Raw genomic sequence first — 26,410 nt, 5'->3', positions numbered from 1 at the left:
AAACCCATTTTGCTTGTACATATGAAGCAAGGGTGTCTGTCCCCGGAGCACGTCTCGATTGAATTAGCAGAATCTGGCCAATTATGCAGAGGAAGACGAGAAAGCAAATCCCAATACCATCGAATTAATGGACTATAGTTGGCCTATTGTCACTTACTTGAGCTAATTACTGCATTAAAGCTATCAAACTCACAAACATTTGTGCTCCAAGTCATAGAAAGCTGCTGATTTCAGAATTGCTGGACTGCAGTTCTGCAGAACCAGGGCTCATCAGCTCTGCCTGACAGCAGAAACTGCTTCGGTCTGCAAAACTGGAAGCCCTTTGTTAACACCGATGAAATAAGAAGGGAGGTGCCACCAGAAACTCCGTGAACACACAACGTCACATCATGAAATTTCTAGCTTTAATTCAGTCCAAAAAAACAATAAAAAAAGACATTAAGACACCTAAAATGGCAAGAATCTGTATATTCATCTTGATGTTGCGCTAACTCAAAACACCTAGACAACAAAAAGACACACAGAAATGTTAAGAATCGTGGGCGTCCGCGCATATATAAAATCATAGGAAACGAAATCTAAGGAGTTGAAAAACAAAACCGCGGAAGAAAAACATGACAGGAGAAATCATTATAAAACATCCGAAAAGAGATTTCGGTTACAAGTGATCTGCTCAAAAACATGGTTTTCATGTAAATTGGTATATATTTATATATATACACACACAAACACATTATGTATATACACACACGGTACAATACAGGTAATAAACCGGTCACTAACTGACCGAACATAACCAGACTGGATCGGTAGCCGGTTATTGGCAGTAACTGTCAGTACAGATAACTCAAGTCAGAGCTGCACCACACGGTTCTTCAGTATCTGGGGTGGCGGGAGCACAGCCAGGGAGGCTTGGTATTGTTAGGAGCATGGCAAAGTCGAGGGAGTGGGGGGTGGGACATTTAAGGCTATGCCACTGTTGGAGGTGGCATGCTAAGGGAGTGGCAGCTGGGGGACCCGGTACCATTATGGACATGGCCACCAGCACGTACCATTTAGGAAGAGGAGGTGCAGAGACCTTTCGGCTCTCTCTGGGGGAGGAGGGGTGACATGCCAGCAGGGGGGAAAGGGGTGACGGCTGGAGGGGTAACTCCGTTAACATAACATACTGCATTATTGGCAATCCACTGGCCTTCTTAACCCCGGTGCGCCATCAACGTACACGGCCCAACCCAGACAGCCATCCGCCCGCCCAGTGCAGCTCTGACTTAAATAGCACGACATTCCCAACCACCGTCAAGTGCTGCCAGCACACGCATGCAGCTACACCCGCATGTGTACATACAGCCTCCCGCGCGTCCGCCGCAGTAAACCTTTACGGTAACTGCTTCAGAAGACCTTATCCTACAACAGGACACGCCTCGAAAGGTCTCCCCCAGCCTTTCACTTCATTGTGCTGCGAGAGACTGGCAGACCATGGCATTATGAGGGTCCAGGGCAGGTGTGGGGATGTACTATGGAGTTACCCGGGAAGGTTTCGCGAAGGGCGCAGAGCTGTTTCAGAGCCAGGATCGCAGCGCGTGTGGCGCCAGGTCACGTTGCAGGGTGTGCCTGTGGACTGTCTGACATGTCTATTCAGCCTCCATTGAGAGTGCCTTCATTCTCAGCAGGTTCTAGCCAAGACATTCTGGCAAAGTGGAATCGATTCACGTAAACCACAGCCACGTTTATTTCCGCTACGCTATGGACAACCTGGCTGCAAGAATACATTTCTGAAAAAAACAATTTCAGACACTGGGTGTGAACATGCAGTTCTGAAACTGCATTTCAGCATCTTCTAATGTAGTGATCCGGCCTATATCAAAGCAGATTACAGGACTGTGCTAACAGAAAGCACGCTTTCACCCCAAATCCACCGGATTTCTATTTCCTAACCAGCCAGGGGGAATAAAGACCGGTGAGATGCGTATTAACAGGCAGGGGGGTGTGAGTCTGGAACAAAGTGTCCAGCTCCACTGTCCCTCTGCAGGGCTGACTGCAGCACCAGCGCTGATGCAAACATGGAGGACAGACGTAGACGATGGGCTTGGCTCAGACACTGGCTGCCCCACACGTGACCTGTGACTTGCTCTTCCCACAACACCTGCGTCCAGGCCAGATTCACAGTGGCCACTGCCAAGGTCTTCACTGCTTGACCGGAATTCGGATCGGTCTTGGAACCCGCCAGTGAGAGCCGGGGGTGTCCCTGGTAGAGCAGGTCACTGGCTCGGGATCTGGCTCTGGCTCTGGCTCTGCGTACCCACCCTATACAGTTTGGCAAGAAACAGCAGCGGAAATCCAATCTTTTATAAAAATCAGGAGCGTTTCTTCGTCTCCAGGCCTGCATGACCTACAATGTCTGTTAATCTGCATGCCGACATGCACACTCACAACAGCGGCTACATCTCCCTTGTTCCTGGAGAAAATCCGCTTCACGTACCAGTACAGACTGAAGTACCTTAAACAAACAACACATCACCATACTCTCTCTCATACACACCTTCTTCCAGGAGGCAGGAAGGAAACTGAAGCATTCTCCCCTAAAGGATTCACAATCTTCGATAAGTCTGCAATTTGCTAAACAGTCCACTTAAATGATCAGCTGTAACAAGCACATAAAGTAGATGAAGTAGTGTACAGTACTGTAGCGCAATACTATACCACTGAATGAGTATCAATTTGAGTGCTGTAGTGTTGCACTGCAATATTGCACCACTGCATCAGAACGCAGGTCAGTGCTGTAGTGTTGTACTAGTGTACAGTACAGCAGTGCAATATTGCACCACTGCATCAGAACGCAGGTCAGTGCTGTAGTGTTGTACTAGTGTACAGTACAGCAGTGCAATATTGCACCACTACATCAGAACGCAGGTCAGTGCTGTAGTGTTGTACTAGTGTACAGTATGGCGATGCAATATTGCATCACTGTATCAGTATGCAGGTAAGGGCTGTAAAGTACAGAACAGCACTCTGATATTCTATTAAACCACATAGTATTATATCAGACCAGTACATACCACAGTAGTACTACACTATTGAAAAGTATAGCTCTGTGGTGTACTGTTACACCAGCCTTACGTCAGCAGTATTATGGGATATGGAAACTGTATCCTTTCATATTAGTACTTTTGAAACAGCAAGTCACTGTTGCCTTTACCGCAAATTTGTACAATAGAAAACACAAGACTGACCAGTGATGGACTGACACACTTATGGAAACATGTTCTTTCACCTCGGTTCATCCTGACAAAAGGGCAAACAAACGAGCGATCCGGAAAATCGGATGCAGAGAAAGAATAGCAATCACCAAAGACAATGGATTTTAAAAAAAAGAAAAGACAGGAATGTTCTCGTAGCTGGAGGTGCAGTACTTCAAATCACCACCAGAGGAGGCAATACCAGTCGCAGCTTCACCTTGAGAGAGTGAGGGAGGGAGGCGCACTCATGCACTTTGCCAACGTGTTTTGAGAAAAATGTTTCCTTATTGTCACAACATTTTTACAACCCGACAGCCTTTTTCTCAGGATACAAAAGCAGGGACGAACTCTGCGTAGTGACTCACGTTGTCAAAAGGGCAATGACCGAGGCAATGTAATCTACACGTGCTCACATTAGGGGGCAGTATTGCACAACTGAAACATTATTGTACCGTAAAACTCTCTACTCTGTACATATACTTACAATATGCAAAATAATGCATGCCAAATACAGCTCATTCTCAGTTTGAACTGGACATTGATACACATGCAGATGGGAATGAACTTCGGGAGAAAAATCCCTATGTACCACATTAACCTCCGTCTTTCCTTTGCCTCTCTCAGCATAGTGTTAACACAATCATAAAATCTACGTCTACTCTCTCGTGCTCAGTGCAGTGTTAATGTACCAAAGTGTTAAAGCTCTCTACAAACCACTCTTCACACCACTCACTGTCTCTTCCCAGCCCTTCCCAGTCCACCCACATGTCTCTCTCTTCCTTTCTCCACCTCACTCTACCACATTCCTTTCCAAGTAGTCAGTTAGTACTGGATTCATTCTCACATGTTTCAGCACCACCCTGATGGACAGCTCCTATTGCTGAACTTCATACCCTGTGCGCTCTCTCACACAGTGTCAGTGCAATGGTAAAGTACCATAGGGTCCAGTGTGTCTGTCCTGTATTAACCCCTCTCTCTCTCAGTGCAGTGTTAATGTACTGTAGTATCCAGTCAGTGTGTCTGTACTGTATTAACCCCTCTCTCTCAGTGCAGTGTTAATGTACTGGAGTGTCCAGTCAGTGTGTCTGGACTGTATTAACCCCTCTTTTTAGTGCAGTGTTAAGTCAGTATTAACGTACCACAATTTCCAGCAGAGTCACCCAGGAACTCTCTTCTAGTTTCTCTATCAAGTGCTAGTTAACATCGGATCCTGTTAGGTGATTCAGAGCTAGTGCATTGACTGCCCCCTAGTGGTCAGTGTGGGCAGTCTGTGCGCACTCCCGCCCTCTGGCCCTCAGTCTCTCAGACAGTCCTCTTCAGTGATGCCCTGCGCCCTGAGCTCCTCCAGCACGTTGTCCAGGTGTCCTGGGTCAGGGAAGCCGTGGCCAGTTAGGTTCGAGCCAAACTCTGTCTTGTGGTGGACCTCGTTCCACACCACCGTGTCGCTCTCACCTGTGGTGCTGGAGGTGCCCACTGAGAACACCAGCCGCCGGTCCCAGGCCACCAGCAAGAGCCGCAACACCTGAGGAAGAGAGAAAGAAGAGGATCAATACAGACACACTGACTGGACACTCCAGTACATTAACACTGCACTGAGAGAGAGGGGTTAATACAGTCCAGACACACTGACTGGACACTCCAGTACATTAACACTGCACTGAGAGAGAGGGGTTAATACAGTCCAGACACACTGACTGGACACTCCAGTACATTAACACTGCACTGAGAGAGAGGGGTTAATACAGTCCAGACACACTGACTGGACACTCCAGTACATTAACACTGCACTGAGAGAGAGGGGTTAATACAGTCCAGACACACTGACTGGACACTCCAGTACATTAACACTGCACTGAGAGAGAGGGGTTCATACAGTACAGACACACTGACTGGACACTCCAGTACATTAACACTGCACTGAGAGAGAGGGGTTAATACAGTCCAGACACACTGACTGGACACTCCAGTACATTAACACTGCACTGAGAGAGAGGGGTTAATACAGTACAGTTACCTTGCGCCCCTTCTCACTGTCAGGGAGGTAGCAGTGTCGGGGGAATCCTCGCGCTGTGAAGGGTTTCCCAGGGTTGGGGTGCTCCGGACCCTATTAGTCAGAGGGGATTTAAAAAGGAGGTCAATTCCCTGCCTGAACACACTGGAAGAAGTGACGGGTGAAAAGTCCGATAGTCTTATTCTCATATTTCACTAAAAAGAACTGTTATCAAGCAGGCATATCACCCTGCAACTCATAACTGGCAGCCCACTGAAGCTCAGCAGGTCTGAGCCTGGTCAGTACCTGGACGGGAGACCTCCTGGGAAGAACTAAGGTTGCTGCTGGAAGAGGTGATACTGGGGCCAGCAGGAGTTGCTCTCCCTGTGGTCTGTGTGGGTCCTAATGCAACAGTATGCTAAAAAGGACACTATACTGTACAAAAGGAGCTGTCCTTCGCATGAGACATAAAATTGAGGACCTGACTCTCTGTGGTCATTAAAAATCCCAGGGTGTTTCTCGAAAAGAGTAGGGGTGTTACCCTGGTGTCCTGGCCATCTCTGAACTGGCTTCATCGCTCTGTTCTCCTCCCTACTGATAGCTGGTGTGTGGTGAGCAGAGTGGCGCATCAGCCAGGTAAGAGCTACACACTGGTGGTGGAGAAGAGTCCCCATTACCTGCAAAGCTTTTTCAGTGGAGTGTCCAGAAAAGCGCTATATAAGTGTAAGAATTATTATTCGCAGTAGCAGTACCATCAGCTGGGAGTGCAGCCCATATAGAGCGTGGGTGTTCACGGTGTATCTAAAGGACAGTGTATCTGCTGTGTATGACATGCAGGATAGGTCCCTGTGGTGAACACAGAGCGTACACACCTGTATTCCTGGTGGAATGTTGTAGATGATGCGGATCGTGCGACAGTCGGGATGCCCGGGCAGGGAGTGGGGAATGACATGGTATTCCATCTTGCCTGGGGGCTGTGTGCCCGTCTTCACCCCGTAAATCGTCTTACAGGTGGGGCACTGCAGACTGCCGTCCTGCAAAGGAGATGTACGGTTGGCACCATGAAAGATGGGAGTCCTTCCCCAGGCCAGCACCACTGTCCAACACGGGGCTCTGAGAGAACATGAGGTGCCCGCGCAGGGCCTCCATCGCAGAGTGAGAGCAAACAGAGGCGGAACCGGCCAGGTCCCGTCTTCAACTGACACGTTTCCACGTCACAGGGCCCACCTGCCCCAGTCCAGTGTGCGTTTGCATAGCTACAGTGCTACATCCCAGACGAGCTGTTGGGCGGTGGACTGCACTGGGTTGTACTCACCTTGTTGCCGTTGTTGTACATGGCTACCAGACACTGCAGGTGGTAGAGATGCCCACACTTGGCCAGTCTGCCCACGGGTTCGTTCCTGGACACCCCTGCTGGTGCCCCCTTATAGCCAGAGGGGCCTCCGAGGGGCTCCATACAAATCGTGCAGTCCTGAGAGAGAGAGAGAGAGACAGGGAGGTCACCCCTGACACGCTGACCAGTCACCACTGACACGCTGACCAGTGAGAGACAGACAGACAGGGAAAGAGGTCACCACTGACACGCTGACCAGCAAGAGATAGTAAGGTTGACACACACATTGTGCACAGAGACTGCAAGGGGGATAAAGAGATACTGACCAGAAAGAGGGAAACAGTGAGGCAGATACAGACACACTGAGCAGAGAGGGAAGGACACGGACGACATTCTCACCTCCTCAGGAGGGTTGCGCACTTTCTGCAGGTATTTCTTCACCACTTCCTCTGGGGTTTTACCTAAAAGAAAGAAACCAAGAGCTCTGAACTCTCAATACCCAGCAGTTTCCTCCTATATACCACTGAACTGGACTACTGAACTGTGTTGGACTGCACTGCATAGGAAAGGTAGAGACCACTTCCTGCTGTGCAGTAATCCAGACCCTGAATATTCAGTCTTGAAACCTCCCAGGCAGTTCAGCAACATGGCTGGATAAGCATCCAGAGGAAGTCTTCTACTCTCCGTGTTAAAATGCCTCCCTTTTTTCAGTCTTAAATACATCTGTCCTTAATTCGGTTTTCTCCTTGATCAACTTGAAAATGCACTTTATCAAAATCTCTGATGTGACTGAAAACATAAGGGCAATCTTAGCGCAGTTTGCTCAGCTGGAGACCAAAGAGGTTCAGTTCCTCTATCCCGTGTGACATGGCCTGCCCTGTGGCGCAAGGAGGTGGCAAAAGAGAGGGGGCCATTTGACCCATCCGGCTCGTTAGCGAATCAGTCAACTAGTAGGAACTCGCCTGATTTGATAGGCCAAGCGCATCAGCAGGATTATTAGACCCAAAAGGAAACTACTGTTGGGTCACAAAGTGACCCCAAAAAGTGAGGGAGCGCAATGTCTTGGGGAGCGATATTTAAAAAGTGAGGAACTGAACCACCCATGTCAAATCCGGGGGATTTCCTCACGACCAGCAAGGCCCAGGGACGGCAGTGGGAGTTACACTCAGGGTCACTCAAACTGAAAAAAGCAGGTGATTCCTTAAACAGAGAAGAACTGTGGGAGTGCGGACAAGTCTGTACTGAGCGGCGTGTCATCTTTGTGCGCAGAGAGGATTCTGGGAGTGTGGACAAGTCTGTACTGAGTGGCGTGTCACCTTTGTGCGCACAGAGGATTGTGGGAGTGTGGACAAGTCTGTACTGAGTGGCGTGTCACCTTTGTGCGCACAGAGGATTGTGGGAGTGTGGACAAGTCTGTACTGAGCGGCATGTCACCTTTGCGCGCAGAGAGGATTCTGGGAGTGTGGACAAGTCTGTACTGAGCGGCATGTCACCTTTGCGCGCAGAGAGGATTGTGGGAGTGTGGACAAGTCTGTACTGAGCGGCATGTCACCTTTGTGCGCACAGAGGATTGTGGGAGTGTGGACAAGTCTGTACTGAGCGGCGTGTCACCTTTGCGCGCCTGCTTCTTGGTGGTCTTGCGGCAGCAGTGGCCCAGCCCCGGGATGGGTTTGATGTCACTCTTGCTGACAGGGGGAGGGTGCAGCACCAGTTTTGGTGGGCGCGTCAGACACACGGGGAGTCCCGCCGCACTCATCAGGATACCGGTGATACCTGGGAGCCACAGAGCGCCAAGTGAGATACTGAAAAATGTTCATGCTCATAATCTGGGAAAGGCTTGGGTAAGAAGCGACAGAGACGCTGACAAAGGCTGGAAGGATGAGGTGCACTGCTGACACCTTCACATACCCACACACTCCCATATTTATCACCTCCCCCCTCTCTCTCAGTGCAGTGTTAATGTACTGGAGTGTCCAGTCAGTGTGTCTGTACTGTATTAACCCCTCTCTCTCAGTGCAGTGTTAATGTACTGGAGTGTCCAGTCAGTGTGTCTGTACTGTATTAACCCCTCTCTCTCAGTGCAGTGTTAATGTACTGGAGTGTCCAGTCAGTGTGTCTGTACTGTATTAACCCCTCTCTCTCAGTGCAGTGTTAATGTCCTGTAGTGTCCAATCAGTGTGTCTGGACTGTATTAACCCCTCTCTCTCAGTGCAGTGTTAATGTACTGGAGTATCCAGTCAGTATGTCTGGACTGCATTAACCCCTCTATCTCAGCGTAGTGTTAATGTACTGTAGTGTATTAATCCCTCTCTTACCTGCCAGTGCTGGGTGAACTGGACTGGAGCCATTGAGATTCTTCACTGGAACAGTGGGAACCCTGGAACAGAAAAACGTAGGTTTTAGCACTTCCTAATTCCCAGGACTGACAATTTTCAAGAGTTCAGAGGCTAAAAAGAAAACCCATTAGATTAGTGGCAAGGTGTTAAAACCAGAGGGCTTGTCAAGTCAGCATTCACAAATGTGCACAACACTTGTAAAATTTCCTCATTGGTGTATTGTCTCCTGTAAAAAGAACCTCTCATACACTATATAGACAACTGTGGAAGATGATGACGTAAAATAATACATATCCTCTTACATGCAATTTCGCCTAACTTGTTTATTTAACCTCGTATTCACTTATACCAGTCACATGTAACTGAACTGAACTGTTATAAAAGTAACCCTTTACACCAGTAACTTGTAACTGTAACAGATTATTTGATAAAATTAGGTTTTTCCAACACTGTAGATACAAATACATTCTCCTGTAGCAACCATCATTGAATTAAGACATGATTTAATTCACATGAGAGGGGTTCTTAACAAAAGATGAGATAGGAAGGAGTACTCAGACAATGGCACTTCAGAATCACTTCTGTAACACCAAATCAGGAAAAACACTCTCCTAACACTGGCACTGTCTGGATACAGAGTTCATCTACTTCCTTTACCTGACACAGATGAGTGATACAGACCAGACTTTACACAGGCGACAGTCTACATTCAACCCAAACCAATCTTCTCTTCTTTCACCAGATCAAAACTCACCGAAAGGATTTCAGTATAGTCATCCTTCCAAATCTTCCCAAACAGCAGACAAGGTAATAAAGGAGCTAAGCAGGTCAGAAGCTGTAGTTGCTGTGGGCGCAATTCTGGTAAAGGTCTGTTAGTCCATTTTTCTCAGGAATATAGCTACAGAATCGGAGAATTTGCCTCAGTCCAGTCTCTTTCATATACAGCTCTGGACTCTTATAGAGCTAATCTGTGAGAGTCCATCTGCTCAGTGACCTCACACAGACAACACTGTAGCACCTGAGCGATTATCTCTGCGTCACTGTTCACACAAACACTTCTCACGTGCCCTGTGGACACTCGCAGGGTCCACACACTCCTTACACACCCTTTAACACACCCTGTAGACACACACACACTCCTTACACACTCTGTTAGACTCACACCCCTCAATACACCCTGCAGACACACACACAAACTCCTTACACACCCTGTTTGACTCACACCCTTCAACACACCCTGTACACACACACACTCCTTACACACCCTGTTAGACTCACATCCTTCAACACACCCTGCAGACACACACACACTCCTTACACACCCTGTTAGACTCACACCCTTCAACACACCCTGCAGACACACACACACTCCTTACACACTCTGTTAGACCCACACCCTTCAGACACACACACTCCTTACACACCCTGTTAGACTCACACACTCCTTACACACCCTGTTAGACTCACACCCTTCAACACACCCTGTTAGACTCACACCCTTCAACACACCCTGTACACACCCACACACACACTCCTTACACACCCTGTTAGACTCACACCCTTCAACACACCCTGTTAGACTCACACACACTCCTTACACACCCTGTAGAGACTCACACCCTTCAACACACCCTGCAGACACACACACTCCTTACACACCCTGTAGAGACTCACACACTCCTTACACACCCTGTTAGACTCACACCCTTCAACACACCCTGTTAGACTCACACCCTTCAACACACCCTGTTAGACTCACACCCTTCAACACACCCTGTACACACCCACACACACACTCCTTACACACCCTGTTAGACTCACACCCTTCAACACACCCTGTTAGACTCACACACACTCCTTACACACCCTGTAGAGACTCACACCCTTCAACACACCCTGCAGACACACACACTCCTTACACACCCTGTTAGACTCACACCCTTCAACACACCCTGCAGACTCACACACTCCTTACACACCCTGTTAGACTCACACCCTTCAACACACCCTGCACACTCACACACTCCTTACACACCCTGTTAGACTCACACCCTTCAACACACCCTGCAGACACACACACACTCATTACACACCCTGTAGAGACTCACACTCTGCAGACAGATACACACACCCTTATGTGCCATCTGGGACACACTGTATGTGGAAAAACAATCAACAGATCACACACAGACTGAGCAGAATCAAACCCAGGACCCTAGAGCTGTGAGGCACTGAACCTGAAGCTGCTGGACTGAACAGCATGATGGAGTAAAATACTGTCACTGACAGCGATTCCTGACTCTGCCTTCCATGTCAAAATTACCTACACCAACTTCCTAAAGCTTCCGCTTGCATTTTGGTCATTCTATTCTGCCCCTGTTGTGGATTTTGATTAAAAATAGAGATGAATAGAATAAGGCAAAATATTGACTGTGTACGAGGACTGATGAAGACTACAAGGTACAACACCAGATACAAGTGCTCAAAATCCTCATAAACAACGCCAACCCATATGACTTCTTCAGAATCAAGAGTGAAACACAAGGTCACAAGTAGGAACCATGTGGAAGGCAATTTAAAACCCAGAACATATGGCACTTTACTTTAAGGGTGGTAGGAGAGTGGCAGAAGCTGCCCAGCCATGGTGGTGAAGTAGATACTCTGGTTTCTGTTAAGAACTGTCTGGAAGAGATCCTGGGATCTTTATGGGTTCTGGCTGTCTATTTCCGAAGTTCGTCCACAGTGTGAAGCAATGCAGAGAGGCAGCTTGTGAGAGTTTAGTCAGTGTGATCCATGCTAATCTAGGTTTAACACACTGTCCATCTGTGCTACTGACACACAGTGGTTGGGGCAGGACCCTGAGAGAGAGAGAGAGAGAGAGAGAGAGAGAGAGAGAGAGAGAGAGAGAGAGAGAGAGAGAGAGAGAGAGAGAGAGAGAGAGAAGCCCAAGAGAGACTAAGGCACAGCACACGTGCACTCGGAAAGAGATCGTGACCCTTGACGTCAGACTGTAGCTAAGACAGACTAATGAGCAGGCTGCTCGGACATATGGCAGGTGGAAAGAGAACCTAATCTCTCCAGCTGACGCCTCTGGAACTTCGAATTTCCACGTGAACGGATGAGCAAGACTCCGGCCGATCCTCAGATCGGATTAGGAAAGGAACGCATGGGAGAAATCAACAGGCTGCCCCACCGCCATTCCGAGAGCCTTCATCGGGTAGAACCCATGTGCGCTCTCAGCTCTGAATGTCCCAGGAAGCAAACCAGACAACTTTTCTCAAATGTGTGCAGTACACTCTAGCATGTTTGCAGTATCCTGTATAGAGACACTGTGGGGGATAGAAACTCAACATCATAAGAAAGCTGAACACTTACCACATCTGCTTTTTACGTTTACAAGTTACACCTGTAAGGCGTCTCGTCAAAAATGAACCCATTACTGTTACAAGCTACTGGTGTAAGGTAACACTTTTCAAAAACCTCGTTTAAGAGGTAATGCACTGCATCATGAAGAAAAATGACATGCATTTTCAAGAATTTAAAATTAAAAGATAAAATATACCAAAATTTGTGTTAAAACATGTTTTCTGGATGTTTAAAAAGTAAATTATATTCTTGGATAAAACTTTGATTACCCTGCTCTGACATGTTCCCGGAAACAGTTAACCAGTCTTTTTCCTCCAGAGTCCAGAGAAAAGCAATCAGATACATTCAGGCACTGAAGGGAATGAACTGCACTGACAGGCTGAAGGAACTGAGTCCCTTCTGTCTTGAACAGCATAGAGGAGGAAGAGACCTGATACAAGTTTTCACAATCTTTAAAATTATCGACAAAGTCAACCCACAGGTCTTATTATAATTTAAACAGTGAAGCAAAAAACAGGGCACAAGAGGGACCTATATGGAAGTCATTTTAAACAGCAAATGGAAGATATTTCTTTACACAAAGGGTGGAAGGAGAGTGGAACAAGCTACCTAGAGATGTTGGAACTAATACCCTGGAGTTTTTCAAGAAACAGCTGGATGAGATGCTGGGATCAGTAAGCTACCAAACAAACTACAGGGCCTTCTCAGAATTGTGACCCATCTTGTGTTCTCTAGTCTTACTATGTCAAGACAGCTGCAAGTAACAGATCTGCAGAAGGACGGAAATCAAACAATGGGAAAGTCTGGATTGCAAAGAGTAGGACATGCAAATACATCTGCTCACAAACACAGGGATGCAAAAACAAAATATCTTAAGATCCATACTAAATCAAGCGTTGCCTAAATCAGAATCAACTTTTGCGGTGGCTCTGTGGCTCAGGATCCGTGCCTGTGGCTGGAAGGTTGCCGGTTTGTATCCCGCGGCTGGCAGAGGAATCCTACTCCGTTGGGACCCTGAGCAAGGCCCTTCACCCCAACTGCTCCAGGGGCGCTGTACAATGGCTGACCCTGTGCTCTGACCCCAAGCTTCTCTCCCTGTCTGTGTGTCTCATGGAGAGCAAGCTGAGGTATGTGAAAAGACACATTCCTAATACAAGAAATTGTATCTGGCCAATAAAGGGATCTGATCTGATCTTACTTGCCAAGTACATTTTGTGGTCAAAGAACTTATTTTGGTGTAGCTGGTGCTGCAAGAGCTACACACAAACAAGACAACAGACATTACGAAGAGAGTGCTCACTGAACTGGGAATTCAGGTTAAGCAAAATGACAGCCCTAGGAAAGAAGCTTTCTAATACTGGGGTGGTTCTGGTTTTAAAGAACCGGTAGCGTCTTCCTGCGCGAAGGATATATAGCAGGTGGCAACCTGGGAGGGAAGGGTGATCCGCAATCATTCCAGCCAGCTTCTTTGCTCTGGAATTGCACTTTACAAGGCATGACATAAGCACCCTCACCAGACTCCACTGATGAACACTGGCAAAGCCCAGCTAGAAGTGGATTACAGTGCCCTCTAGTGGAAGGATCTGGGCACGGCAGAGGCAGTCCTATCTATGCCCACTGCCTTCCAATACACTCATGCAAGCACAACCTTTCCGTAACCTGGAACTAATCACAACGTATGGGAAATTAGACTTGGAAACCATCACCCAATCCTATCACGGCTGTTCAGTTGTGCCTTTTCTCTGTAACTCATATACGATCTCTTACTGTTCAATCTGACTTTTAATGTATTCATCGCTTCTTGTTTTAGTAACTCTTTCAAAGCCAGCAGGGGCACAATTTCTCTGAATGTCAACAGCACTCCAACAAGAAACAGCGACAGTTTTCATTTTTGGGCACAACTGGAGTTTTACAAATCACACCCAGTACTGCAGCAAACCGATGCCCATTAGTAAAACGGAACAAAATATCATCATCGCTTTCAAAAACCACTAATCCAACTCGGGGTCAGGGTGGGCCAGAGTCTATCCCAGGAAGCACTGGGCGCAAGGCAGGATACACCCTGGATCGGACACCAGTTCACCTCAGGGCTCACAGACACATTTTTCCCAGAAACCAATTAAGCTACCAATATGCTTTTGGGCTGTGCGAGGAAACCAGAGCACCTGGAGAAAACCTTGATGAGCACAGGGAGAACATACAAACTCCACGCAGATAGCATCCCAGGTCTGGAATTGAACCCAGGGCCAAATTCAATTCAGGCTCTAGACACATTTAGACTGGGTCTAAATATCTCTCCTCCTGCTTGCGACTGAACTGTACCTTTGTCCACTTCTCCACTGCACACAATACAGTGACCTTTGAAAGCACCCAATCTCATCGCGGCCTGCAACTATTAAATTCACACGGTGACGTTTCCTTTTCCCCCCAACTGAACTGGAAATGGAAATGGATAGAAGGGACCACTACCATTACACATTACAGGCAGAGGGCATTCAGGATATGGCACATGCTTGGATAGAGAAGCGTACTTGAAACAGAGAACAGTAGACACTTATTTACACAGAGCGTAGCTGGAGTGTGGAACAAACTGCTCCGCCACATTGTGAAAGTCGATAGCCTAATTTATTAAAATCGACTGGATGAGATCCTCAGTTTAATTCGCCGAACAGGCCAGATGGGCCGAGTTGCCTACTCTCTCTATCTTCTTATCACGTATGTTTCTCCGTCTTTCTTTTCAGATGAATTTTCTGTCCGTCTGCGTGATTGCTGCCGTCTTTTGCTTTCTTTCCATACAGCTAATCCTGAAGGCGTGCGTGAACGCACAGCGTGCTCTCTCTCTCTCAGCAGCTCATCGGTCTGTGTGGCTCTGTCAATATTTGTCTGAGCCCTTCTCTTTTGTCGCCAGGTGCCTGTGAAAATTTTCTTCCTTTCTTCGTGCACGTCTGGCTGGCTGGCTTGGATCTGCAAAGAGTAGGCCGTTCCATCACGAATGCCGACACACAAGGGGCCCCCTCTCGTCTTATTATTGTGCCTCCTTTGGTCCCAGTGTCTTTGTCTTGCTAAAGGATTCATTGTGTTGCAAATGTCGACTAGGCCCTGTTGCCGGGACGACAGGCCTGGCCTCTCCTGCTCCCCCTACCCTCTCTGCAGCTGTGAGCCCCCCCACCCTACTCTAAAGGTTGCCACGGAAACGAGGCCTGCACAATAACTCACAGAAGGCCTCAGTCTTGAAGGCTGGGAACTGGGTGTGAGAGACATGCTAAGGCTGAGGGAGTGACTGGGGGGAGGGTGGGCAGGAGCACACGCAGAAACTGCTGACCCTGACTAAACCCCCCCCCCATCACTCTGTCAAAACAGGCCTGGGCTGTTTTGGTTCTGAGGTACTGTGAAAACTGCTCTTTTTTTGGACAAGAAAACGCATCACACAGCCAAACAGGAGTTGGGTCCCTGTACGCATCTCAGTCACAGCCAAGGAGCTTTTCATCAGTGTCTCTGTGGCATGTGATTTACGAGCTTTCTTTCTAAAGGGGCCCAGGCCCATTCATCCCTTCGCGATTTGTTTGTTATGCTTAAACGTGGATGGTGACCTCACAGGCACACAGTCGGATATGGAGACACAGAGTCACACACAGAGGGACAGATGGACAAAGGAAGGGAGAGAGATGCATACAGTCGCACATAGAGACAGACAAATGGATGAAGGGACAGAGACAGACAGACATGGAAGGTGACCTCACTATCACACAGATGGACACAGAGACAGAGGAAGGGACAAGGTCACACACAGTCTACATACGCTGTATTTTTGTTTCAGCCATTCTCAAGTCAAGGAAAACTTCCTAGAGTTCTGGCCTATCCTCAGTCCTATTTTCTAAAGGAGCAGTCGGAAAACTTTTCTGGCTAGAGCACCCCCAAAACCATCCCTTTAAGGACTCCAACACTGACTTCAATCAGATCAGAACACAAGGAAAGCTGTGCTGGTAGGAATGTGTTGTGGAGGTATTTCCAAGGGGGAAACGCCACCACCACCTGTGAGACTCATCCCATGGACCAGTCATAAGGTACGCTGTCCTCGCAGAGCAGGGCGAGACTGGCACAGGGTTCACTGCGTCTGACTTCACCTTTCTGACCAGCCCATTTACAGTGAATGCAGACTGAAGGTAACCTGTGAATTTACTGTAGCCCATTTGCTCAAGAACAAAGAAAGGACAACGAGGGCATGAACTGGTATCTTTCTGCAGTGTCTCAAGCTTGCAAACCTTGTAGAACATGAGGTACTATAAAGCATAACCTAATCAGCCCATAAAGCCTACTTTAAACATGTGCTGAATGAGATCATCACTTCCTCGTAATTTGCCTCCACAGTTAAACAACTGCGGGGATTAAGCATGGTTTTCCTACATGTCACGTTCAACTTATGCAATCAATTTCTACACTGATTATAGCATGTATGGAGGAGGCTCCACAGGTGTAAGAGCAGTGGCCTTAGAAACCAGGGGTTGCAGGTTCAAATCCTTCTGGGGCTTTAGTGTGTGTGTTTCAATACACCACATGGCAAACCAATCTATTCTCATTTATACACTGTCTCGTGTTCTTAATTAGATCAGGTTACTGGAAGAAATGGAACAAATGAAATCTGAAAACATGGGTAGCAAAAGGCAAGCCTCTTTTACCTGGTGACCCTTTCAGTTTCATCTTAAGAGTGCTCATTAATAAGCAAGGTGTGGCAGCTGTTCTGCAGTTTAGTTTTAAAATTCTCCACAAATCTGCAGCACACAGCACCGTAATTACTGCAACGAATTCAAACCACAGGTAACGGTTTCATCAGACTCACCCCGAGGCGATGAGGGCTCGAGACTGTGCCATGGCGATGCGCTGCAGGGCTGGGCGGCTCAGTCCCGCCAGGCTGGAGCGGGGTGGCAGAGGGGCTGCGCACGCTGAGGCAGGGGGCGGCGGCGGCGGCGCTGGGGGGGGCGGGGGGAGAGGGAGCAGGGGCGAGGAGGAAGAGGAGGAAACAGCAGCGGCAGGAGGGTGGGTAGAGGACGCAGACAGGGGAGGAGGAGGGGGAGGGGGCAGAGGGGGAGGCGGAGGGAGGCCAGCCCGAAACGGGAGGGTGGCAGAGGCAGAGATGTTGAGGACGTTGGTGGCAGCAGTGGGATTGACAGAGCTGGACGAACGGGAGAAGGAATGGGGGAGCGTGTTGGCACTGAGAGCGTAATTCCCCGACTTGGGGCTGGGGGGCTTGTTTTGGGGAGGCTTGCGCACCTGTGCGCCCAGCGTGTGAGCCAAGGCATTGGCCTTAACACTCAGCACCAGCATGCACTGCTGACACCCACAGGCCTGGGGCACAGGGGCCAAGGCGGAGGCCAGAGTGCCAGTGGAAAAGGCACTAGCGCCAGCAATACTACCACCCCCGCCACCACCGCTCACCCCCCCGAGCCCCCCAGCACTGCCTCCACCCCCCCCAGCCTGCGCCACGCCCCAGGCCGCAGTCTTGGGGAGCGGCCCCGAGACCAGGGGGTACGCGAGATCTGAACGGCGCTGGATCCGCCGCCGGCGCTGGGTCTGCCGGTTGATCTGGGTCATGCTCTGGAAGTCGATCAGGTAGCAGAAGCCCAGGGAAGACAAGTCCAGCCACGGCTGCTGGCGGTCCCGCGCGGCCTGGATGGCGATGCCCACTTCCATGTCGTAGGGAGTCCAGGAGCCTGCATCGTTCTCCCACTCCCACACCCACCCATGACCTGGAGCAGAAGAGGGCTCGTAGAAACTGCGGCGCACTGGACGGAGAGTACCTGACAGAGAGAGGCACAGTAATTAGGAATTTAAGAGAGAGAGAGAGAGATGCTAATAAAGATGCTAATAAAGCACCTTGAATTGAAAAATTGAGAGGGGTTAATACAGTACAGACACACTGACTGGACACTCCAGTACATTAACACTGCACTGAGAGAGAGGGGTTAATACAGTCCAGACACACTGACTGGACACTCCAGTACATTAACACTGCACTGAGAGAGAGGGGTTAATACAGTCCAGACACACTGACTGGACACTCCAGTACATTAACACTGCACTGAGAGAGAGGGGTTAATACAGTCCAGACACACTGACTGGACACTCCAGTACATTAACACTGCACTGAGAGAGAGGGGTTAATACAGTACAGGCACACTGACTGGACACTACAGTACATTAACACTGCACTGAGAGAGAGGGGTTAATACAGTACAGACACACTGACTGGACACTCCAGTACATTAACACTGCACTGAGAGAAAGGGGTTCATACAGTCCAGACACACTGACTGGACACTCCAGTACATTAACACTGCACTGAGAGAGAGGGGTTAATACAGTCCAGACACACTGACTGGACACTACAGTACATTAACACTGCACTGAGAGAAAGGGGTTAATACAGTCCAGACACACTGACTGGACACTACAGTACATTAACACTGCACTGAGAGAGGGGTTAATACAGTACAGACACACTGACTGGACACTCCAGTACATTAACACTGCACTGGGAGAGAGAAAGATAAATACAAGCAGTGGATTAACACTACGTCTGAGAGAGAGAGTTAATACATTAGTAGATGAATTTGCCACTTGTGAATAAAACTATTAGAAACTGAATGCCTCTAAAACCAGAGACAAGATAATTGATTTCAGGAACCAAACTCAGACCCCAATTCAAACCAGCATCAGGCGTGAGTCAGTTGTGACAATAGATAAATTAAGTATTTGGGGATTGCAGATATGGGACTGCAAGTTAACTGTTGAGGCAAATATTGATTTTATTTTAAAAAAAGATTGATTTTAAAATTGATTTTATTTTTTGTTTTAAAGGGCGACTGTTTATTTTATTTAATTTTATTCAATTTTTCAGTTTCATTGTTGACCTCATTTTGTCAATATATTATTGAATCTGTTCTAACTTCTAGCCTGATATGCTGATTGGGGAATCTGATTCTGAGGAATAAGTGCAACAGAAGAGTAAAGTCAGACTACGTAAGAAAGTCATTAGGGCGAAAGATCAGCACCATCTCACATCTATCGGTTACAAGCCTTGCGTACAGTACAATTCATTCTAGAGGACTCTTTACAACCTTTGATTAACGGTTTCCAATTATTCCCCTCAGAACGCAAATACAGATTTCCCAATTTTAAAACAGATAGGTTTAAGTTCTCATTTGTACCTGGGGACATAACGTTGCTTAACAAATGACTGATTTGTGTGTGTACATGCCTATTGTTTACCTCTTGAGAATAATAAAGGCTCTTTGTCAGTACAGACACTGAATGGAGACTACAGTTCACTGCAATGAGACTGAGAGATTACCTAATAAAGTCTGAAGGGCTGAATTAGGCTAATACTTACTGCCAATCAATAGACGGAAACAAACTGTAAACATAAAAAATAAATCACCTGAACTGCTACCACCACAAGGCCCTGTAGAGCCCAGAGAAGATCCCCTTCAGCACACTACACACTTTCCAACCCTCAGCACAGCAAAATAAAAACAAGACGAATCAAAGCCAACCAGACCATGCCACAAGACGAACAAGACTGCTTGAGACATACACAAGATGGAAAGCTACAGGACCCTAGAAAGACAAACATTAGCTGGGTATTTGACCACGGTAAGAGACAGTGAGAAGAAACACACCATGATGAGGTACAGCCTCAGTGACCACAGCCTGAGCTCCTACTGCCAGCAGGGAGAAGCAGAGACAGAGATATACTTTCTGCTGCTTTGTAAGAAATAGTTTGGGATTAAACAAACATCTAATCCCAGTATTCCCACATCTCCTAGAATCAGATAATCTTGCAGTCCTACTGGGGGAAGAAACTCAATAGAGCTGCAACCCAATATCTGTTGTCACAGCCTGAGGTACAGAGAGTAAGCCTGTCTCAAGGTTTTATGTGATGTATGTACATGCCCAATGATGTTTGTACTGTAAATGACGGTAAATGTTGTATTAATTGCATCATCTTTGGCAAGACAGTAATTCAATGGCCTGCCAATAAAGCTCTTGAATTTGAACCTGAATTAATACAGACACTGCACTGAGAGAGAGAAGAGTTAACACAGTACAGACACACTGACTGGACACTCCAGTACATTAACACTGCACTGGGAGAGAGGGGTTAATACAGTACAGACACACTGACTGGACACTCCAGTACATTAACACTGCACTGGGAGAGAGGGGTTAATACAGTACAGACACACTGACTGGACACTCCAGTACATTAACACTGCACTGAGAGAGAGGGGTTAATACAGTACAGACACACTGACTGGACACTCCAGTACATTAACACTGCACTGACAGAGAGGGGTTAATACTGTCCAGACACACTGACTGGACACTCCAGTACATTAACACTGCACTGACAGAGAGGGGTTAATACTGTCCAGACACACTGACTGGACACTCCAGTACATTAACACTGCACTGAGAGAGAGGGGTTAATACAGTACAGACACACTGACTGGACACTACAGGACATTAACACTGCACTGAGAGAGAGGGGTTAATACAGTACAGACACACTGACTGGACACTCCAGCACATTAACACTGCACTGAGAGAGAGGGGTTAATACAGTCCAGACACACTGACTGGACACTCCAGTACATTAACACTGCACTGAGAGAGGGGTTAATACAGTACAGACACACTGACTGCACACTCCAGTACATTAACACTGCACTGAGAGAGAGGGGTTAATACAGTCCAGACACACTGACTGGACACTCCAGTACATTAACACTGCACTGAGAGAGAGGGGTTAATACAGTCCAGACACACTGACTGGACACTCCAGTACATTAACACTGCACTGAGAGAGAGGGGTTAATACAGTACAGACACACTGACTGGACACTCCAGTACATTAACACTGCACTGAGAGAGAGGGGTTAATACAGTCCAGACACACTGACTGGACACTCCAGTACATTAACACTGCTCTGAGAGAGAGGGGTTAATACAGTAGAGCTGTAAAGGGAAGACAATGGAGAAAACTTGTACTGGACTGTGAAGACTCATCTAAATCAGGGGTCACATAGCACCCCTTCCCAGCCCCTCTGTCCTCTCTCCCTCCCCCATTCCCTCTCCTCTCTCAAGCTGTGATTGTTCACTCCGCGGCCCCCAGGGCCCCCCCAGCAGCCTGGGAAAATACGCCGAAGAAAGGAGAAGGAGAGAGAGAGAGCAACAGCCTTTCAGTCAGGAGAGCGATGAATGGGGTCAGAGAAAAAGAAGAAGAGGGGTGCACGCGACCCACATACTAGCGCAGCAAGCGGTGTTCCAGGACAGAGAGAGGGGTGGAAGTTTGGGATGGAGACGAACAAAGGGGGAGGGGGCGTCCCGAGTTCGGTCGTGACCTTTTCTTCTTCCAAACATCTCCATTCTCCCCCTTCCTCGTGCAAAGGGACGGACAGAGATGTTGGGGCGTCTGAGAGTGAACGGAGAGAAACGAACATTCCCGAACATAAAAACGGTCATGAACGCAACCCACCCTGCTTGGCTGTTAGTAGAAGACTGGTCTGGCGTCCTGAAAGAGATCAGGACGGTCCCCAGTTGGAATAAGTCTCTTGTGGGTCTGGGCCAAGCGAGGTAAAAGCCCCAATCAGCCCTTTACAGTGTGGTCCCAGCATGCTGGCCTAGCACGAGGGTCCGGGCTGAGGAACTCTGGGAAGGCTCAGTCTGCAGACAAAGGGCCCTCCAAGCCTGCCCCCCCCCTCGAGTCTCCCCCCGACCCCGGGCTGCCGGGTCACCTGCGAGTCTGGGAATGTGGCTGACGTCGCAGAGGCAGCTGGGATACCGCAGCTCGCGGACAACGGCACAGGCCTGACATCTTAATGCCGGTCAAGGCTGCTCTGCCTCTCTCCTGTCCACCCCCGTTAGCAGCCAGCCGCGCATTAATAACAGGAGCCGTGAGAACCCGGCGCGGACAATGGAGACCTCAACATCTGCTCAGCAAGCCTCACAATAGATCTCCAAGCAGCCTAACCCTTCTCCCTCTGCCTTTCCCTCCTCTTCCTCACTTTATCTCAGAACACCAGTGTGCCACTTAGTCCAGATGAAGAAACCCTGAAGCACTGGGAAAGCAGGGCAGCTTAAGAAGTATTTATTGCACCTAATAAGTTAGCGGGTGTTTTTCTTAAAGAACCTTTGTTCTCCTCTTGAGTGCAGTGCCTTCTGGGGGAATTCTTCAGAGATGTCATGGGACTGTGAAATTGCATCTGCAATGAGCAAACACAGCTGATGTCTGCTTTGGTCCTGGTTTGTTATCCGAATAGTTCTCCCTTTCAGCTTCAATTCCGAGTAACAGGGTTGGGACACACAGTCATGCTCATTTCCTGTAAACCAGAATCATAATGCTGCCAAAGCCTTCAAGGCATTGAAGTAGGTAACCTAATGAATCTGTTTAGAAAAAAACAGTGACAGGGCAGCTTGTGCCAGACTTCCACAACTCTGTGTACAAAGGTGCCTCCTGTTCTTAGTTTTTAAATGCACTTCCAAGGCGTTTTGACCCATGTCCTCTGGAAACTTTGGGTTATTGACTGCATTTAAAATCTTACTTGCACAAAGGTTGTGGAACAAGCCAATAACCTAGCTTCTTTAAATAGTTCCTCTTGGACAGCATGTCCTGTCCAAACTACGATTTGGACAGGAGCCACTTTTTTACACAAAGGGTGGTGGGAGTGTGGAACAAGCTACCCAGCCGTGTTTTTGATACCCTCAATAAACAGCTGGAAGAAATATCTGATCAAGTAACTACTAACTTCCAAAAGGACTAGGTAGGTCTCCTCTCATGTAATCTCTTGAGTTCTCTTTAATTAATTGCTCAACTATTTTGTGATAACTGGAGGTGGATATCAGGTCATATTTGATAATGAGAAGATTATATTATATTAAGACATTTAAAATAATTCTTCACATAGGAATGTGGGCCTACAGAAAACTAAAATTGTACCCTTCTTTTATCCGTTTTTGTTCCAAATCATTCTCTCTGCTTTTGTAATGATGCTAGAAAGCTGTGTGACAAACTACAGCTGCCAACAGGACTCTGCAGTAACAGGAAAGGAATGTCTCCATTATCCAGATCTAAGCAACAGCTGTCTTGAAATACCAGCTCTTAACTCCAAAAGCACCCACATCTTTACAGGCACACTTGGGGTCTCCCTGCCCCAAAACTTCAGGATGACACCATCGCAGCCTCAACACTGGAGAAAAGACTAGGTCAAAGTGACATTCCATCAGCAGCAGCTCAGGTTCTCTAGGGAAAAGGCCAGTTTAACTACTTCAGAACAGCTCCCAATAACATTTTATAGTGCAGCAATGCCCTGCCGAACTGTGACCTCAGTCCCAAAGCACTTGAAACCAATCCGGGAGTTACCAGATGTCGGAACTCAAGCAGAGCCATGAGAACATAAAAGCCCCAGCAAGGTTTCAAACAAGAGGAGATCATTTGACCCATTTTTTTTACTTGACTGAATGTTTGTAATCTATGGATCCCAATGTGTATGAATAAGAGATTCCACTTAACCTTACACACAGAGGCTCTGAACAACTGACAATAGATAGCGTTGCTTGGCAACAGCCCCGGGGCATGTCCAGGACAAGCCCAGGGGCATATCAAGTGCCTACTGCCTACAGTCCACCTCGCAGCGTGGACACCTGGGCCCCGAGTCACCACCTGCGCTGGTCACCCCAACAGTCTAAAGACAAGCGCAGATTAGGGGAATATTACAATTTCACGTGCATGGGGGTCACGTCGGTCAGTTTTGGAAAACTCATTGAGAGCACGGAGGTCTGGCAAACCCATCGCGCAAGACGATCGCTTCCGCGTCTGGCTCGTCTCTAGCTCCCTAATTAGTTTTCCAGATGTCGAAAAGGACAGTCCGACAGGCGCACGACACGTCAAGGGACAGACAGGACCTACCCAGACCGCACTACAGGGAGATTAATGGAACTCGGTATAAGGACAGAGGGAAAATATCAGTCAGACGTCAACACGTACAATATGTATTTGCACAGATTTGCAATCGCGGAGACGCGAATGGAGCGTACAGGGCGCTCATCAGACACAAAAGGCAGAAATGGACTCGGAAACCGACAGGGAGTTTCGTATACAGGGTATTGACTCAGATATTCGTGCCGAAAGAGAGAACAGCGGTCTGATATCCAGACAGGTGCCCAGACACCCGCGACAGAACGATGCGACCCGGTACGGGTTTTGAGTTTTAATAAAACACCCTCTCTCTCTGGAAAACATGTCCTTACCCGTGTCCTGGCGGAACTGGTGCATGGAGTGCAGGTCGATGATGTACGGGGAGAGCTTGGTGTCCACCTGGCCCAGCACCACGCTGCCGCCCCGCGGGTTGGCGCGGATCACCGCCTCGATGTGGTGCGACACGGCCGGGCTGTAAGGCCGCCACCGCCCGTGCTCGTTCAGCCATTCCCAGACCACCACCGCCGAGGCGAGCAGCATCGCTCCGGTCGGGAGAGGCGTCTCTGTAGCCTGACGGGCTGGCTGGGACAGGAGGGGGGCAGCGCCAGACACCGCGGAGGAAGAGGAGGAGGAGGAGGAGGTGAGGTGGGGGGGAGTTGGCGTTTGGGTCTGGCCCGAGTCTGCGTCTGAATATACAGCCCGCGGAGCCCGATCCGATCCCAGAAAACCCCCAGATGTTTCAATAAATCATCGTCGCCGCTCAAGTCCGCAGAGCGACGCGGCTGCGTCTCTACGCGCAAGGAGGGCAGTGGAGAGGCTGCCCGCTTTAAAGATCCTGCAGGTGAAGACGCCGAGAATAAAACAGCAAGCCTGTAATAAAAACAGGTGTCCGTGTGTGTCCGGACACGCTAAGGCTCTGTTTCATTGGTCCCCGCTGTTGTTACGACCGGGCCCACCAGTACCGTTCTTGGTGGCAGTAAGCAGGGATACTGGGGTCCATCGGCTCGAGGCTCGGTTATTGGGGAGACCTGGGCCCCGCTGCAAGCACGGTGTCCATTTCAGGCAGGGTTCGCGGTGCACGAAGGAGAGACGCGGTGACACATCCACGCTCCTGCCTGACTCACCGGAGAACCGGTTCGGCTGGCAGCGCGGCGCCTGGGGGGGTGGGTTCCCAGCTCCGACCCGGCGCTCCGCGGCTCGGTTCCGGTTTGCGAAAGCAGCTCACTCACGTCCAGCGGCGACCGACCCCTCACGCTTCTGCCCCGGGCTGGGGTACTCCTCCTCCGGCAGGCGCACTCCTTAGACCCCCTCTTTCGGGGACACGGAGTCGCGCACGAGACGGGCTCGCGGTGGTGCGCCTGTCACGTGACGGGGCGCCCGCTGCTACGATTGACTGGAGACGAGAGACACAAACTCGGGGAGGCCGGGCTCGGCTAGGGACATGTGCGAGCCTACCCCCACCGCAATACCGGGTATTCTTCCTCACCCGCTCCGTGCGTCAACCGTGAGAGAATTTCTCCAATATTTCGGTTTTCCTTCGGCTAAACATGCAACAGTTTGTAGCTCCGAGTCCCAGGGCGACGGTCCGTGCATCAGTGGGTTCAGTGTACAATCCGCCCAGGAGAAAAAAAAACACGCTCCGTTTTTTTTGGTAGCAGCTGGAGCCGAAGAGCCCGGGTTTCCACGCACCCAATGCGTCCCACAGCAAGGGCGACTGTCGAGTCCGGAATCACAAGCTAGCAGTGTCGTGATAGGAACTTACTGGTGTGGGCTTCTCAGTCCAGAATTTCCACGCGTGGCTTCACAAATCATCCGAGGGCAAAGAGACGGGAGCAAAGCAAAGCCCCGTGATCATGATTCAACCATCACGAATGCGGCAGGCCATTTCTTCCACGTTTCTGCGCTATTTGCTCCAAATCTCGGTGCCCATTGCTGAGAGCTTCAGTGTTTGTGTAAGACCGAGCGGCTCTGCGTCCGGGTACTCGCCACGCCCCCACGTAGTTCCCCAGGGCAGCCAATCGCGTCTCGGAGACGCCACGCCCGTCTGCCCTCCCCCTTCCCGCAGGCTCGTAACGCCCCGCCCATCTCGCCCTGCTGAGGCTACGCGAAGGTACTGTGTTACTGAGCAGCGCAGTTACATTTGAGCTCTATAGCAGGTAATATCATTGGGGGAAT

The 26,410-nt window shown here is 48.9% G+C and overlaps 1 protein-coding gene across 1 annotated transcript; it reads right to left on the bottom strand.

Annotated features, from left to right (window-relative positions):
* Positions 1–382: 382 nt before the first annotated feature.
* dtx4a (deltex 4, E3 ubiquitin ligase a) lies at positions 383–26,410 on the bottom strand. The gene is made up of 9 exons (XM_069191480.1): positions 24,568–26,410; positions 17,099–18,056; positions 8,875–8,936; positions 8,171–8,332; positions 6,959–7,020; positions 6,542–6,697; positions 6,099–6,260; positions 5,251–5,340; positions 383–4,758 (listed from the first exon to the last, which is right to left on the bottom strand). Exons 1-9 carry the CDS (start codon positions 24,773–24,775, stop codon positions 4,531–4,533), a joined length of 2,088 nt encoding a protein of 695 aa, XP_069047581.1. The 5' UTR covers positions 24,776–26,410; the 3' UTR covers positions 383–4,530.

This window comes from Lepisosteus oculatus, chromosome 6 (genome assembly GCF_040954835.1).
Source record: "Lepisosteus oculatus isolate fLepOcu1 chromosome 6, fLepOcu1.hap2, whole genome shotgun sequence".
Classification (NCBI taxonomy): Eukaryota; Metazoa; Chordata; class Actinopteri; order Semionotiformes; family Lepisosteidae; genus Lepisosteus; species Lepisosteus oculatus.
Note: the sequence above shows the minus strand (reverse complement) of the source record. Positions and strands in the feature narration are given on the sequence as shown.

Excerpts from the sequence above, each read along its gene's own strand:
- dtx4a (XM_069191480.1), bottom strand. The coding sequence starts at position 24,775 with ATGCTGCTCGCCTCGGCGGTGGTGGTCTGGGAATGGCTGAACGAGCAC. Across the intron at positions 8,333-8,874 it reads AGTTCACCCAGCACTGGCAG|GTATCACCGGTATCCTGATG; the intron begins GTAAGAGAGGGA and ends TGTGGCTCCCAG. Across the intron at positions 6,261-6,541 it reads TGTACAACAACGGCAACAAG|GACGGCAGTCTGCAGTGCCC; the intron begins GTGAGTACAACC and ends TCTCCTTTGCAG.